The sequence below is a fragment of the Odontesthes bonariensis genome, chromosome 21 (genome assembly GCF_027942865.1).
Source record: "Odontesthes bonariensis isolate fOdoBon6 chromosome 21, fOdoBon6.hap1, whole genome shotgun sequence".
Taxonomy (NCBI): domain Eukaryota; kingdom Metazoa; phylum Chordata; class Actinopteri; order Atheriniformes; family Atherinopsidae; genus Odontesthes; species Odontesthes bonariensis.
In genome coordinates this window covers 29,304,106-29,322,145 of record NC_134526.1, presented here as the reverse complement: position 1 = coordinate 29,322,145, position 18,040 = coordinate 29,304,106, and the positions used below count along the sequence as shown (strand labels likewise).

Sequence of the window (18,040 nt, the reverse complement as noted above, 5' to 3'; positions counted from 1 at the left end):
AGCAGGCAACGACGAGAGCGCGGAGGGCTGGAGGAGCGAGAGAGAGAGAGAGAGAGAGAGAGAGAGAGAGAGAGAGAGAAGGATAGACCAATGACAAGAGTGAGAGAAAGCGCTGCAATTTAAAAAAAATGGCTAATGGAAGTGATGGCACGGAGACAGACACCGATTCTCCTTATGAACATTTAAAACTATTTTACACTCTTGCAAACCAAGACCCCGAAGGCATTTCATATTATATATTCTTTTTTTAATTAAATGCTGGTAGATTTCATTGCACTAAGTACAGAACTGGTCTACCTTGTCTGTACTGCTGCAAGTTTCATCACCTGGTAAGAAACCCACAATTGCAGTGTCATGAGCAAATGTCTACAATGAGCAGTTTCAAAGAACGTATAGTGATTTCTAGCTCGTAGTGTGAAAAAAAGTATTTATTTGAATATCTCATGAAAAAAGTAAAATGAACTGAACTTTGAACTAGTTCAGAATTAAAATTGTGAACTTTGAACGTGAACTGTTCACTTTGAGCATGTATGAACTGAACTTGAACTAGTTCAGAAAAGCTGTGAACTGGCACAACACTGCATGCCATCATGTATCCTGGCGCATTCTCACATACCATGCCCCAGCCTCAACCCTCAAACCCACTCATGCAATATTCCCCGTCTGACCTGCGGTGTCCTTTCTGCGACTAAGTGACTTGTTCTTCTCAAAAAAGTAAAACAACAAAACGAACCGAAGCCACTTGAAGGGCAACTGCACTGGTAATACTAATAGTTGACGCGTCGTCTTCCGGGTCCAAATGAATGAATAAAACACATGAGCGTCATATGCCGTCTCCACTATTTATTCTTTGTCTTGCGCTTTTACTAAACAAGCATCCTTGCTGAACTATACACACATATAAACTTTAACTTGAGTCCAAATTCAAACCAAAAGGCTCACATGTTTACCACAACACAATAATGAAACAACGGCGACGGCGGTCAAAAACTGTGTGCTTCCCCAGTCAGCAGCACACCTGCCGACTAATTACCTGTAGCTCTATTTAATGTTTCCTGCACCCCTGGCTACAAAGCGCCACCTACTGTGGCCTTCAGGTAACACAATAAACAAATGTACACATAAACGAATGGCTCTAACAGTCGCCTTCAGACAGCGTATGTGCAGATGATGCAGGAAGAACTCTGCTAACCTTGGACGTGGTCAAGCACAGAAACTTTTATTGTCAACCAGGTCTGTATCAGAATTACAGAATGATGCATCAATCTGGAAAGGATCTCTCAACCCTGAATGTCCGCAGATTCTCTGTCTTACTGTGGGTGTGCTTTTCATTAAGTAGAATCTGACTTTTTTTGGTGACCTTGAAGATGTTGCATGTTTCCCATCATTGGGCACAAAGCCTGGATATGGTGTGTGCGTATCTATTGAGCCTCTTCTAAACACACTAACTGGGGTTTGTTTTATTCTCAAAATGTCCTGATTTAGCCAAAACCCCCTACACAGCTGGTGGTTATCAGTCACTACATATTTCTTATTGTTTCCCAAAACTCCTTTGCACAGTTGGTAAGTATCAGACACCTCAAGATCTCTGTTACATGCCAGGCATGTATGTGTGTGTGTGTGTGTGTGTTGTGTCTGTGTCTCTCCCCCCTCCCCTGTGTGTGTCTTTTAGGTGCTTGCAGCAGAAATGCTGCTCACCTGTGCAAGCAGGTTCGGCTGCTCATTGGCTCTCTACCTCCCCAGCTGGCCTATGGTGACAAGGCAGAGGCCTTAAAATGGAGGGCATCCCAGACCTTTGGGCCTTTTTGTTTTTGCTTGTGCTATTGCTGTCCTCGTCTGGCTAAGTGGTGTCTCTGACTGGTAATTTGGACTGTATGTGGTGGGAGGTTTTGGGTCTAGGTAAGTTGGGGTACCCTTTACATTTTTGCACACACGTAGGTGAAAATTGTTATCCCACTAGGTTTATTGGTTGTGCCACTCCTGTACTGTTTTGATATGTTCTTTTGCTAGAGAAGCCAGTTAGGCATTTTGTTTGCACTTTATTTTCTTCATAGGTAGTTTAGATAGGCCTCCTTTTGTTATATTAATTTCATTTATTTCACAATTAATTGAATTCCAATTGGCTTGAATTGGACTTTATTATCTAAGTGCCTTGAGATGACATTTGTTGTATTTGGCCCTATATAAATAAAAATGAATTGAATTGAATTTGTTTTGGCACAATCTCTTTATCCCGTCCTCCCCCACTTCAGTGTGTCTATTTGTTTTAATAAACCACGTTGTTCACTTTCACTGAGACTTGTTTGATTTTATGGTCGTCGTGTTATTGTCTGCTGACTGGGTCACCAAGTGGACGTAACAATCTCCGAAGTCCAGAATGTGGGAAGAGGAGTTTTGTCACTTGTGTTAAGAAGTCTTTGGCTGTTACACTGCTGAACCCGATATCTTTCTTTTCTGAACAGGTCTTGTGGGGAAGGTGGGATTTCTCCCGGAGTGAGGACTAGAGAATTTCCCTCTTCCGAGGGCCAGAGGCTTTTGGTGGGTCTGGTCAATGTTGTAGTTGTTGTAGGCGTCGTGAAGGGCAGGAGTCCAGGTCCAGGTCCGGCACAGCGAGAGCGCTCATGGTGGGGTAAATGGGTGCAGAAGGAGAAGGGAATGTGTTATCATTGGAGTAAGGTGGTGGTTTAAAAAGAGATTCAGTCTTAGTCAAAGATAAATTATTTTTTCGTCCACATACTAAATTATTATCATCATTCCGTCCTGGCATTTGTTTAGTATTTTTCTTCCTTTCTCTTAATTCACTTTCCTTTTTCCAACATTATATCCCTTCCTTACATTCCTCCAACTGTTCCCAATATTTAAACTTAATTTTCCTATTCCGTGTTATCTCTTTCTCATATTCGCAAACCTTTTCTTCTAACTTTCTTATTTCTGACATACTAAAAGAACCTTCAGGGGGATAACCCCAATTTTCTATCCAATATCTAGTCCATTTTATACTTATAGCAGCATTTTGGATCAGCTGAAGGCTTTTCAGAGAATATGTGGGACAGCCCAATAATAAAGAATTACAGTAGTCCAATCTTGAAGTAACAAATGCATGGACTAGTTTTTCTGCATCACTCTGAGACAAGATGTTCCTGATTTTAACAATATTACGAAGATGAAAGAAAGCAGGCCTAGAAACCTGTTTTGTATGCGAGTTAAATGATAAATTCTGGTCAAAAATAACTCCAAGGTTCCTCACTGTAGAACTAGAAGCCAAGGAAATACCATCTAGAGTAACTATATAGCTAGACAATTTCTCCCTAGAGCGCTCAGGTCCAAAGATAACGACTTCAGTTTTGTCTGAATTTAGAAGGAGACGGTTCTGAGTCATCCAGGTCTTTATGTCTTTAAGACATGCTTGTAGTCTGACCAACCTATTGGGTTCATCTGGTTTTATAGATAAGTACAGCTGAGTATCATCAGCATAGCAATGGAAATTTATGCCATGCTGTCTAATAATGTTACCTAATGGAAGCATGTATAAAGTGAAAAGAATTGGTCCAAGCACAGAACCCTGAGGAACTCCATGACTTACTCTGGTGTGTGAGGAAGATTCTTCATTTACAAGAACAAACTGAAATCTTTCAGATAAATATGACTTAAACCAGCCTAATGCACTTCCTTTAATCCCAATAACATGTTCAAGTCTCTTTAATAAGATACTGTGATCGACCGTATCAAATGCAGCACTGAGATCCAACAGGACAAGCACAGACACAAGTCCGCTATCAGAGGCTAAGAGGAGATCATTGGTAACTTTCAGCAGTGCAGTTTCTGTGCTATGATGCACTCTGAATCTTGACTGAAACTCTTCAAGCAGATTATATCTGTGTAAATGATCACAAAGCTGAGCTGCAACTATTTTTTCAAGAACTTTAGACATAAAAGGGAGATTGGATATAGGTCTATAATTAGCTAACACTTCTAAATCAAGAGTAGGTTTTTTAAGTAAAGGTTTAATTACAGCAACCTTAAAAGTCTGAGGTACATATCCTGTCAACAAAGACAGATTGATCAAATCCAATATGGAAGTGTCAATTAAGGGGAAAACCTCCTTGAACAGTCTGGTTGGGATTGGGTCTAAAATACAAGTTGATGGTTTAGAAGAGACTTGCTGTTGTTAGCTCGGAGAGATCAACTGGACAGAAGCCTTCGAAATACAAATCAGGTTCTAAAGATACTTATAAAGCTGCTGTACTTGATGATACATCACTGATAATAGTGGGGAGGACTCCATCAATCTTCTCTCTAATAGAAACAATTTTATTGATAAAGAAGCTCATGAAATCATCACTGCTGAGAGTTAAAGTAATACTGGCTCAACAGAGCTCGGACTCTTTATCAAATCTGGGTGTAGTGATGGACTCAGACCTAAATTTGGAAAAAACACATTAAGACTAACAAAGTCAGACTACTATCACCTTAAGAATATATCGAGGTTAAAAGATCTGTCTCAGCAGGACCTGGAAAAATTAGTCCATGCATTCATCTTTAGTAGGCTTGATTACTGTAACAGCATCTTTACAGGTGTACCTAAAAAGTCAGTTAGACAACTGCAGCTTATTCAGAACTCTGCTGCTCGAGTCCTCACTAAGACCAAAATAGTGGACCACATCAGTCCAGCTCTGAAGTCTTTACACTGGCTGCCTGTCCATCAGAGGATAGACTTTAAAGTTGTGATGCTGGTTTATAAAGCTCTGAATGGTCTAGGACCAAAACCTCCTGACCCAGTATGAACCTTCCAGACCCCGCAGGTCATCTGGATCCGGTCTTCTATCAGTTCCCAGAGTCAGAACCAGACATGGAGAAGCTGCATTCAGCTTCTATGCTCCACATGTCTGGAACAAACTCCCAGAAAGCCTCAGATCAACTGAAACACTCAGTCTATTTAAGTCCTGGTTGAAGACACACCTATTTTCAGCTTCATTTGAATAAAGCTCCAAATCTGAAGCTTGAGTTTCAAAACTTAATCACATTTTAACTACTGATTTTATCTGATTTTATCTATTGTTCTTCTTTCTTTCTTTTTTGTTTAAAATTTAAATCGTGCTTTTTATTTCTACTGTTTTAATGTATCTGTAAAGCACTTTGAATCACCTTGTTGTTGAATTGTGCTATACAAATAAACTTGCCTTGCCTTGCCTATATTACCCATATTTCTCACTTTTTTTCCCTTTTCTTTGCTGTACTCAGTGACACAGGCACCAGAAAAGCCAAAGCCCACAGAGCCACTGTTCTCATCATAGTTTACAGCACCATTGTAAATCTTTTTTTGTATTATTCAAATTTTAATTGAAAGGGGGAATGAAAGAAAGGAGAGAGAACCATAAAACAGACAACCAGCTGCTGTATCTGTGGAGGAAAAGAAAAGCAGGACCATCAGGAGCACCTGCAAAAAGATGAATGAAGAAAGACACGAACAAAAAGAAAGAAAGAAACAGCAACAATATCACCAGCAACAAGCTTATATAAACTATGGTCACTGAATATTATTAAAACAACAAAGTGACATGGCAACTGAAGAGTCACCATGCGAGTGAATGAGTCGGTGTGCATGCACGTGTGTGTGTGTGTTTGTTTATTTGTGTCCAAAATATATGGCAAAGGTAGGAAGAGGCCTACCGCCTGTCTCCAATATTGGGGGGATACGTCCCCCCCCAGTTCCTACACCTATGGATTTAATCTTTATAAAACAGAGTAACAGGAATGTGTTAGCCACTACTATGTGAACAATGCAGTTTGGCCTCCTGGTTACATCTGAAGACACTTTACTACACTATTTAGCCGTCTTGACTAGATTAAAGGCTGGCTGACAAGTCATTTCCTTCAACTAAATTAAAGTAAAGCTGAAATGATGCTTAGTTCATCCCAGTCCATCAACAGACTCAACCTTCTGACATCACGCGTCGGTTTGCTTGGCTGCCATGTTGTATTTTAGCTTGCTCTGAAGGCGTCCTTTGTGTGCAGGCCTTCATTCTGACTTCAGGATGGTGTTTCTAAGTTCAAACTGTAGGAGCAGTCTCTAAAAAGATGTTTATTTTTAAAATGATGTTTATTATTGTTGAGGTGGCCGACCGGAGCTGTGGCCGTAAGGTGGTCGGTGCCTGTCGTGGCAGCAATCCCCGAACCCGCTGGTGGACCCCAGTGGTGAGGGAAGCCGTCAAGCTGAAGAAGGAGTCCTATCGGGCCTTTTTGGCCAGTGGGACTCTGGAAGCAGCTGATGGGTACCGACAGGCCAAGCGGAACGCAGCCTCGGCGGTTGCTGAGGCAAAAACTCGGGCTTGGGAGGAGTTTGGGGAGGCCATGGAGAACGACTTCCGGATGGCCTAGAGGAGATTCTGGTCCACCATCTGGCGGCTCAGGGGGGGGGGAGCGGTGCACCGTCAACACCGTGTATGGTGAGGGCGGGGCTCTGCTGACTTCAACTAGGGACGTCGTGAGTCGGTGGGGGGAATACTTCGAGGGCCTCCTCAATCCTACCGACACGCCTTCCGATGAGGAAGCAGAGTTGGGGAGCTCGGACTTGGGGCCTCCCATTTCTGGGGCTGAGGTTGCCGAGGTGGTCAAAAAACTCCTCGGTGGCAAGGCCCCAGGGGCGGATGAGGTCCGTCCTGAGTACCTCAAGGCTCTGGATGTTGTGGGGCTGTCTTGGTTGACACGCCTCTGCAGCATCGCGTGGACATCGGGGGCAGTGCCTCTGGACTGGCAGATCGGGGTGGTGGTCCCCCTCTTTAAAAAGGGGGACCGGAGGGTGTGTTCCAACTATAGGGGATCACACTCCTCAGCCTCCCTGGTAAGGTCTATTCGGGGGTACTGGAGAGGAGGATCCACCGGATAGTCGAATCTCGGATTCAGGAGGTGCAGTGTGGTTTTCGTCCTGGCCGTGGAACAGTGGACCAGCTCTATACCCTCCGCAGGATCCTGGAGGGAGCATGGGAGTTCGCCCAACCGGTCTACATGTGTTTTGTGGACTTGGAGAAGGCGTTCGACCGTGTCCCTCGGGGACTCTTGTGGGGGGTGCTCCGGGAGTATGGAGTGCCGGACTCCTTGATATGGGCTGTTCGGTCTCTGTATGACCGGTGTCAGAGTTTGGTCCGCATTGCCGGCAGTAAGTCGGACATGTTTCCTGTGAGGGTTGGACTCCGTCAGGGCTGCCCTTTGTCACCGATTCTGTTCATAATTTTTATGGACAGAATTTCTAGGCGCAGCCAGGGCGTTGAGGGGGTCCGGTTTGGCGACCTCAGAAAAGTCTCTGCTTTTTGCGGACGATTTGGTTCTGTTGGCGTCGTCAGGCCGTGACCTTCAGCTCTCACTGGAGCGGTTCGCAGCCGAGTGTGAAGCGGCTGGGATGACCATCAGCACCTCCAAATCTGAGACCATGGTCTTCGGCCGGAAAAGGGTGGAATGCTCTCTCCGGGTCGGGAATGAGATCCTTCCCCAAGTGGAGGAGTTCAAGTATCTCGGGGTCTTGTTCACGAGGGAGGGACGAATGGAACAGGAGATTGACAGGCGGATTGGTGCGGCGTCTGCAGTGATGCGGGCTCTGCACCGGCCCGTCGTGGTGAAGAAGGAGCTGAGCCAGAAGGCGAAGCTCTCGATTTACCGGTCAATCTATGTTCCTACCCTCACCTATGGTCACGAGCTGTGGGTAGTGACCGAAAGAACGAGATCGCGAATACAAGCGGCCGAAATGAGTTTCCTCCGCAGGGTGTCTGGGCTCTCCCTTAGAGATAGGGTGAGAAGCTCGGTCATCCGGGAGGGGCTCGGAGTAGAACCGCTGCTCCTCCGCATCGAGAGGAGTCAGATGAGGTGGCTCGGGCATCTGGTGAGAATGCCTCCTGGACGCCTCCCCGGTGAGGTGTTCCGGGCCCGTCCCACTGGGAGGAGGCCCCGGGGAAGACCCAGGACACGTTGGAGAGACTATGTCTCTCGGCTGGCCTGGGAACGCCTCGGGGTCCCCCCAGAAGAGCTGGAGGAAGTGGCCGGGGACAGGGACGTCTGGGTCTCTTTGCTCAAGCTGCTGCCCCCGCGACCCGATCCCCGGACCAGCGGAAGATAATGGATGGATGGATGGATTTTTGTTGATGTTGCTCAAGTTGGGTTGGGGGGGGGGTGTATGTGTGATGTTGTGTGTCAGTTTATGTATGTATTGATTTTATCATGTAAAGCACTTTGCTCTGCTCTTTGTATAAAAAGTGCCATAATAATAAAAAGATAAAATGCTTTTTTCCATTATATTTAGTTCATCATTTATCTAATTGTTTAATAATTTACATCATTGATAACAACTTTGATGAACTTTAGCTTTGGGTCTCCTTGAAATGATAAATATGGCTTTGGATCATTTAGAAAAATACAACTTCTGTGTATGGGATTTTTTAGTCACAAATATTGATTATTTGAAAATGTAAACAACCTTTCCATTGGAATAAACACTTTCTTTGGGGGAAAACAAAGGATTCGTTGACATGCTTTTAAACATGCTTTTTAGATGTCACATGAATTTTGGTAACAGGACTGAAAAGTAAAAACGTACTGAAAACTGAAAAAGCTCTTTAAATAAAGAATAAGAGAGATAATCCGAATTTTGATGTCATTGGGTGGCTATAATTTAATATACTCTTCTTTTTTTAAATTCCATTTTAAACACGTTAAGCTTTTGTAAAAATAATCGATATAGACAAAATAACCTTTAGTTTTAGTTTCTATCGGATCAGAATGAAAAAATTGGTGGTATCGCACATCATAGACAACACGCACATCACTAACGTACACGTCTATGACCCGGAAGAACTTCTTTTCGACTTTATATCCCACAATTCCTTTCTCCGTCTTCCTCTTTCCCTACCGCCGCAATGTCTAAGAGAGGTATGAGACCCTGCCTGTTAAATCCATATTCATCTGCTGCTTTTACGAAACGACAGTGTTTTATATTTTGTTTGTGTGTGACATTAAGGTGAAGATGACATGTTTTATGTGAGTCGTTTTAATTTTTATTGAACAATTGACGAGTATTCAACGATAGCATTTTCACAGGGTTAGATGACGGAAGCCATGTTTGACTGACACCACCATGTAGGCAGCCAGCGAGTAAAGTTGGACTGAAAATCCACATATGCTATTCTTAGCTAAATAGACACAGTGAATTGTCGCAAAGTTGGAGTCTATTATCATGAAATCCTAATTAAGAATGCTTTACTGCACATTTAAAGTGAAACACATTGGTCGGAGCTAGGTCGTGCTAGCAAATTAAGCTAGTAAGAGCCGGTATGTATGTAGCGTGCGTCGTAAACGGGTGCGAAACGCTCTACTGTGGGGAAAAACCGATGAATAAGTTCATGCCGGCTGCCGAATGCTAGGTATCTGTGTTGTTGGTAATATTTGAACCTGGTCAGTGTCAGTTTCAATTTGTATAATACATATTGAATAGGAGAACGGATTTCCCTGTTTGGAACTGGGCACACTGGTAACATGCTTTTGCATTTGCTGCAATGTCAGTTTCTTAAAAGGATTTTCCCGTCGCTTCCTGAGCTTAATCTTTTCAGGTCTTTTCAATGAGAAAAACATAATATTAAAACTTACACGAGAATTCAGTTCAGATTTATACTTGCAACATGGCTAAATTTCTCGTGTAAATTCTTGACTTTGTTTCGAGGGGTGTTTTTACATTTGATGTGGGTATAATGTGGCAGGTGATAGAGGTCTGTAATGGTAAAAGTGCCCCTTAGATATGGTCTTTAATTTAGGCTAACAGATTTTTTTTTTTTTTTTAGTCATATTTTCTGTGCAGTCCTTCCAAAAGCACTTGCTTTGTCTGCTCAGTGGCTGAGTGAGTTGTCGTAGAAGGAAATATTGAAGTCATCACTGTGGGTGAGACGGCAGCAACCCACTGTGGCTGATTGATCTCAATCAGGGATGAGACAAGCTCTGAAATGTGTCACAGTTGAACAGGATGCTCTTCCAATTCATTTGGCATGTTTCAAGCTGAAATTCTCAGATGGCATAATGCCTGCTCTCTTAAAAAAAAAAAGAAAATCGTTACATTTGTCCCCTGTCATAACTGTTGAAGTAAAGCATTTCATGTGTATGATGAGAGCTTTACGTGGATCAGTCTAGTTTGCAGTAGAGTAGAGTAGAGTGGCTTCAACTGGGATGGCCCAAACGGATTGTGCTTTAACTTGAATAAGATTGGCATTTTTCTAAAAGTCACTGATGATCAACTGATTCTTACCGTTTTTATTCCAACAGGACGTGGTGGATCATCTGGAGCAAAGTTCCGCATCTCACTGGGTCTCCCAGTGGGAGCAGTCATCAACTGTGCCGACAACACAGGTTTGCTTCAAAAACCCTGTTGTAATATTATGAACTGAGTGTGGATTTGTGTAGATATGATAAACTTAGTTTCTATTTACATAAACATTTATACTTGCAACATGGCTAAATTTCTCATGTAAATTCTTGACTTTGTTTCGAGGGGTGTTTTTACATTTGGTTTGGGTATAATGTTGCAGGTGATAGAGGACTGTAATGGTAAAAGTGCCCCTTAGATATGGTCTTTTATTTAGGCTAACACTGAGATTTTTTTTTTTTTTTTAGTCATATTTTCTCTGTGCAGTCCTTCAAAAAGCACTTGCTTTGTCTGCCCAGTGGCTGGGTGAGTTGTCGTAGAAGGAAATATTGAAGTCATCACTGTGGGTGAGATGGCAGCGACCCACTGTGGCTGATTGATCTCAATCAGGGATGAGACAAGCTCTGAAATGTGTCACAGTGGAGCAGGAGGATGCTCTTCCAATCTCCCCCCCCCCCACACACACACACTACTGTTCTGTTTTCACCGTGTTGCTCTCCCCCTCTTCTATAGGTGCTAAGAACCTGTACATAATCTCTGTGAAGGGCATCAAGGGGCGTCTGAACCGTCTGCCTGCTGCAGGAGTGGGTGACATGGTCATGGCCACAGTCAAGAAAGGCAAGCCAGAGCTCAGGAAGAAGGGTAAGTGGAAGAACAATCACTGTGCAAGTTACTGCTGGTTGGCACAAAGAAATTCATGCAGTATAGACTGGAATCCACAAGGCTTTTCAACGTATACCTTTCAGGCTGGGACTGCTTTATTTTTGTTGTGCACCAGTGTCGAGTGTGAAAGTACAGAGGCAGCAAGAAGTTGGATGTGATATGTGTGTTGGAGTTGGCTTGAGAGATAGTAATAGAGGTGAAAAGGGCCACGTGTTCAGGTAATTCGGCATCTTACAGCTCTAACCAACAATGGTCTGCATTCTGATACCCAACACCAACTCGATGCATGGCTGAGCCATCTGTGTCAGACATCACACGTCAGGAGGAACAGTGGCGGGTTAATCGTTTTATTGTAAACCTTTTCTGCTGTGGATTTGTGAAAAGAGCTATTGATTGTAAATGGTGCATTTGCATTGTTTTTTTTTGTTTGTTTTTTTTGTTAAATGTTTGATACATGAAATAATTGACTGAAACTTGTACCGGGTGTGGTGCACACCTCTACATTTAAGTTGCGGTCATTCTTGCTTATTTGCCTCAGTGACTGCAGACAGGGTTGAGGTGAGTGATGGTATGCTAATTGCTAGTTTATGTAGTAATTAATTGTGCTGTTTTCCAGGTGTTCAAATGAGCATCTAAAATGTAATGGATGGTTTAATCTGAAATGTGCATGTGTGTTGAATTAATATTAGTGGTCCATTTTAAGAACGTGTTGATATTTACTGGCTGTCTCCATTTGTCTTACTCGTTACAAGTTAAATGTGAGGAGTTCTGAAAGCACGTGTTGTTTTTCCAACATTGTTGGAATGTATTTTCTAGGGCTGACGGCAAATAATCGATTGGTCGTTGGTCGACCAAAAAAATTACCAGTCGACTAAATTCCATTGGTTGATTGGTCGCAGGAAAAAAAAAAAGCCGCGTCTCGTCAAAGGGCTCCCGGGACTTTTAATTTGAAGGGCTTGACAAAGGAAGACGTCAAACAAATCAAAAAGGTAATTTCGTGTCACAAGGACAGAACGATCAGTTAGCGCGTAACCCGTCCTGGGGTAACGTCCAAGAAGTTCGTTGCGCAGGGCACACTTTGCAGCGGTGCATCAATGCGGCTCTTAAAAAAGATCCCATTTGCCGTGTCATAGCAGCTGCCAGACGTCTTGTTGGACATTTTAAGAAAAGTGCCAAGGCTACAGCGGCTCTCACTGAAAAACAAATACAACAGAACGTTGTTGAACACAAACTCATCCAGGATGTCTCCACGAGATGGAACTCCACTGCATGTTGGAGCGCCTTCTGGAACAGAGATGGCCGGTCACCGCTGTACTTTCTGACCCCGTTACCACACACAGATCACGGCCGCGCTGTCATCCTCGCGCAGCAACAGGTTTATTTATTTTATTTTGGTGACGTCTTTTCACGTTTATGAGCATGGGCAGCGTGGCAGAGAGATGCATTAACATCTTGTGAAAGCAACTCGGTAAGTGTGACCATCGGCTTCAGCACCGACACTGTCTGTTATCCTCCATTGGACCGTGGTGAGATCCAAATCGCGGTCAGAATGTTCAAACTCCGCCTGTCTTTCTGATTATTTTTTGTGACACATTCAGAATGTCAAAATCTGAAATAATTTGCCCGTGTAAAGAGAGGGCAGACTTGAAGCTTGTAAAATTCTGCTTGTCAGCCAATGGTCACTAACGTCGGGTTTTTTCTCACTCTCCGACAGAAGAACTGAGCAGTCAATTGATTATTTTTGTGTAGGCTATAGGCCTAGTGTTTAGACGAACCAGGAAACATTTTGGTAAATGCGCATAGATGTGGCAGCCGGGCATTAAAGGTAAATGTTGTTGTTTAAAAAAAAAAAATCAAATTTTTTTTCAATTTTTTTTTTTTTGGGGGGGGGGGGGGGGTCGATTAATCGGAGTAAATGACGACCACTGGTCGACCAACAAAATCCTTGGTCGTGGACAGCCCTAGTATTTTCCCTTTCAAAAGCACTTGCTTTGTCTGCTCAGTGGCTGGGTGAGTTGTCGTAAAAGGGAACATTGACCTCATCACTGTGGGTGAGACGGCAGCAACCTACTGTGGCTGACTGATCTCAATCAGGGATGAGACAACTTTCAATATTTGACTGATTCCGTGCATCCAGTAATGGAAGTCGGCATTAGTTTGTAACGTTGCCATTCTTCGTTACTGTGATAGTTCAGTTGTACTTTAGCTTTGGGTCTCCTACTCAAAACATCGAGAGATTTGCACCAAAAAAATTGTGATACAATAGTTGGTAAATTTGATAGAAGTGTTGTAGGATTAAATAATTGCTCCCAACAGCCAGTTTCTCCCGAGTGACGTCTCTGTTTTTCAGAATCCATGTAGAAAATGTGGCATTTTAAGTACTTTTAATCTGGTCCAGCGAAGACTAGTTGTTCTATATATTTTGTATTTTAATGTCACTAGGTTGCTTAAAGCAATACTATGTAACATTTCTACCTTAAAATAACAGCTTGAAAAAAATTGTGCAGCTAGAATGAGTTTTAATATTACGATTGGCCTGTCTCCTATGCCCTTTGGGGGTCTGAGTTGGAATAACTGCGCTATGTAACTTTGCTGGACCGGCCCGGTAGCTGAGCGGAAGTACTTCGACTTCCTTTCTGGCACACCTACCGCAAAAACAAATAGACCCCTCTCACGCTCCCAGGTATAAGGCTAAGCTAGCGCAACATTGTCAGTACGATCATCATGGCAGAGGCACCGAAGAAACAGAAGACGTTGACTGATGAAGCAAGGAAGAGAAAGAGAGGCCGACGATGTCTCTGGACATCTAGCATGCTGCAAAGAATTACCTCCAAGTCTGTAGGGGGAGCTCCATAATGGGCTTTTTGAAAAGTTCTATAGTATTGCTTTAACTGGTTGAGCAAGCTGGTTGAAGTCCTGGTTGTGGCAAAGCCTTGGTGTGAGAGTTGGAGGCCTTGCCCTCAGTGCTCGCTTTCTTGTATTTCCACTATTACATGCCACTAGCACTCAAAGCGTTACAGTAATGTTTCATCAACTTTTTTTCTGGATTTGGCACAAAGCAGATGAAAAATTGTCATGTTAGTGCATCAGACAAATGATGACAGACTGGGCCTGACATTCCCTGTCATTTCATGGGAACTTCAACATAAGTTGTGTGTGTCATGTTGCTTTGAATGATCTGAATAGAATTCTTCTTCTCTCCACAGTGCATCCTGCGGTGGTGATTCGGCAGCGGAAGTCGTATCGGCGAAAAGATGGGGTGTTTCTCTACTTTGAAGACAACGCAGGTGTCATAGTAAACAACAAAGGAGAAATGAAAGGTGGTTACTTGACCAGATCCGTTTTTCCATCAGTAATGCTGTTTTTTTTTTTTTCTCCATGTTAACTATAGAATTTGCATTAGTATCGTCATCAGATACGCAGACATATGTTTATCTTAAGTTTTGTTTTTGGCAAAGTAGCATCGGTGCGCATTTTACTCGTGAGATATTTGCATCGCAGTAGTTATAAACTTATTTCAGTGCTGATGGAGGTGGTGGGTTCCAACATTGTTGGAATGTATTTTCCCTTTCAAAAGCACTTGCTTTGTCTGCTCAGTGGCTGGGTGAGTTGTCGTAAAAGGGAACATTGACCTCATCACTGTGGGTGAGACGGCAGCGACCTACTGTGGCTGACTGATCTCAATCAGGGATGAGACAACTTTCAATATTTGACTGATTCCGTGCATCCAGTAATGGAAGTCGGCATTAGTTTGTAACGTTGCCATTCTTCGTTACTGTGATAGTTCAGTTATAGTTGTAATTTCATCTTGTGTCAACCTACCTTATCTAATTAATTGCCCTGTTGTGACGACTTTAACACCGTTTCTTATCTGTATCTGCAGGTTCAGCCATCACAGGCCCAGTTGCCAAAGAGTGTGCTGACCTGTGGCCCAGGATCGCCTCCAATGCTGGCAGCATAGCTTGATCAGGACCTGTATGTTTTCAATAAAAACTGTTAATCAGACCATATGCCCTGGTGGTTTTATTTAGCATTCAAATGGAAGCGGTCTCTGCTGTATCTGGATGCAACAGAGTTGGAAGGGTTTTTTTTTTTTTTTTTTTTTTTTTTTTTTAACCAGAATCTATACTTTGACACGCATATAAAACAGGTTTCTAGGACTGCCTTCTTTCACCTTCGTAATATTGTTAAAATCAGGAACATCCTGTCTCAGAGTGATGCAGAAAAACTAGTCCATGCATTTGTTACTTCAAGATTGGACTACTGTAATTCTTTATCATTGGGCTGTCCCACATATTCTCTGTCGAGGCGGATGGCCACCCTTCCTGAGTCTGGTTCTGCCAGAGCTTTCTTCCTGTTAAAAGGGAGTCGTTCCTCTCCAGTCGCCTCAGGCACGCTCAGGACGGGAGATTGGACTGAAGACAAGTTTCGGTGCAATCTGTTGGTTTCCTTAGCGAGGAAATTGTTTTTGAATTTACTATTGGCTCTGAATGAATTGGATTATTTTGAAATTAATTATGATTACAATGAATTGAACTCCAATTGGCTTGAATTGGACTATATTATTTAAGTGCCTTGAGATGACATTTGTTGTAATTTGGCGCTATATAAATAAACTGAATTGAACAGATTATGATATTGCATTATTGATGAAGCTCTCTAAACCCAATCAAGTCTTTGGGACCCACTGTCCTGTAAGGACATGCTTTCTTGCTCCAAGGCACCAGGTTTATTTTTTATTTTTAAGCCTGTAATCAGCCCAACAATTTGAGCTAGATGTGTCTTAGTGAAATATCTAAAACGTGGAGGGCAGTGGATCCTGAGGAATTGGACTGGGAAATATTTCTTTAAAAGTTGTAACTAAGATTAAGAGACTTTATTTTCATGTAGATGCATATAAATACATGAAATTACTGTTCCACATTTAACCCATCCAGGTTGGCACCTGTTTGGGTCAAACACTCATGGAGACGGATGCCATTTACAGTATCGTAACCAGCATTGAGGACACACAGGTCATGACCTCGGTATTTTCCCCGGTGTTTTTTCATTTTTTTTTTTATTCAGAGAAATGTCAAATTAATATATGATGAAAATCGTTCTGACTTTGATTGGTGGAAAGATCAGCATGCATTCTCATTTGTTTTTCTGAAAATAAAAGTCCACAGAATCCCTTTATTATCACGTTATATTTTAAAACTGAGCGGAAATACGCCACCCAACATTGGAAACATGTTTATCATATTAGGCAGCTTCGACGCGAAAGTCAGCTAGGAAATGGAAGCAAGATGAAGAAATCTACTAAACAAACTAAACTCAGCTTTGGAAAGCCAACTGGCCAGGGGAAAAGAAAGAGAGGAGGTGAGTTCATTTCGCCAATCGCCAGTGAGAATGAGTGACAGTTCATAATGTTCATATGCGTTCAAAGCGCGGCTAGGAATAGGAGGATGCTAGATCATTGTCCTCAGCATTTCAAGCAACAGTCACAAAGCCCCTTGGTTAGGATTTTGTTTTCCAGTCGGCACAAACACACTGCACACAAATCTCTCTCAATTCGATTTTCCAAAAAAAAAAAGTCGCGACCTGTAATGAAATTATTGGGAATCGTGACACGGCTTGGGCTGTTAAGCTAACTTTTTTTTTAATCAGGGCTTGACAGTTTTGTGCCAACTGGCTAGTGGTCATTCAGCCTCACTAGCTAGTTTTGTTCAGTGCTATATGGCTTCCTACATGTAAATAAAGCAGACTAATAGAAACTGGGTCAGAAACTTATATTTTTCTTTTACTTTAAAAACAATTGATGATGCACACGGGGCAAAATAACAGAATGAAATACCCCGTGTACTCTCTCATATGACACAATCTTGAGGTTAGTTGTGCTGCTCATGGTGCATTATGAAGCCAAGTTTTACCAGCATTTAGCTAGTTGTCAGGCCCAGCATGATACCTATGTCTTTTCTGTGTTGAGTGAATGGATTGAATTGAGACTATACATCTAAAATACAGCCAACATCTTGTGGTCTGTTTGGCACATTCTACGATGTTAATTTAGGTAAAATGATTGCATTTTTCCTAATGAACCATTTGGATTTTATTGCAAATGGTGTCTAAAATTTTGCACATCGGTTAGACCAATAACCCAACTCATTCATTTGACCTTTTAGTGGGTCATGCATATGCATGGTGATGGTGGTGACAATAGTAATAGTAGTAATAATAATAATGTAATATTAATAACAATAATACTACTAATAATAACAATAATATTAATGGTGATGCTGCTGCTGCTGCTGATATTTTAAAACAGATGACACAGGAGAGGATGAGAATCAGGGAGTTGAAGAGAGAGAGTCAGTAGAGGAAGAAAGGGGAAGAACTGAGTCAGGAGAGGAAGAAATAACAGAGTCAGGAGATAAAGAAAGGGAAATGACAGGTGAAGATGAAGAACGTCCAAGTACAAGTTTTTCCATCCATGATCCGGCAAGCTATAAATACAAAAATTCCTACACAGATGAGGAGAAAAGGAACATTCTACAGGGTAGATGGAATCACTGACTCACATTCATTCTCACTTACTCACTCACTCACTCACTCACTCACTCATTTACTCACTCACTCACTTACTCACTCACTCACTCATTTACTCACTCACTCACTCACTCACTTACTCATTTACTCACTCACTCACTCACTCACTCACTCACTTACTCACTCACTCACTCACTCACTTACTCACTCACTTACTCACTCACTCGCAATATTTGACCTCGGTATTTAAAAAATCCTGGTTACGGCCCTGGCCATATACACTGGAGCGGTAGGCAGCCATTCATAGCGCTCAGGGAGCAATATGAACGTTTTCTCTTTTATGTGCATGTTTAAAGTTAACGTGCTTCTTACTATGTTTTCAAATGGTCTACTGTTTCAGATATGTTCTATAACTATTTATACTGAGTTCCAAATGTGAGATTTTTGACACAG

The 18,040-nt window shown here is 42.4% G+C and overlaps 1 protein-coding gene across 1 annotated transcript; it reads left to right on the top strand.

Moving 5' to 3' along the window:
• Positions 1–8,858: 8,858 nt before the first annotated feature.
• On the top strand, positions 8,859–15,064 carry rpl23 (ribosomal protein L23). The gene is made up of 5 exons (XM_075453537.1): positions 8,859–8,916; positions 10,297–10,380; positions 10,910–11,038; positions 14,266–14,379; positions 14,943–15,064. Exons 1-5 carry the CDS (start codon positions 8,904–8,906, stop codon positions 15,023–15,025), a joined length of 423 nt encoding a protein of 140 aa, XP_075309652.1. The 5' UTR covers positions 8,859–8,903; the 3' UTR covers positions 15,026–15,064.
• Positions 15,065–18,040: the final 2,976 nt, after the last annotated feature.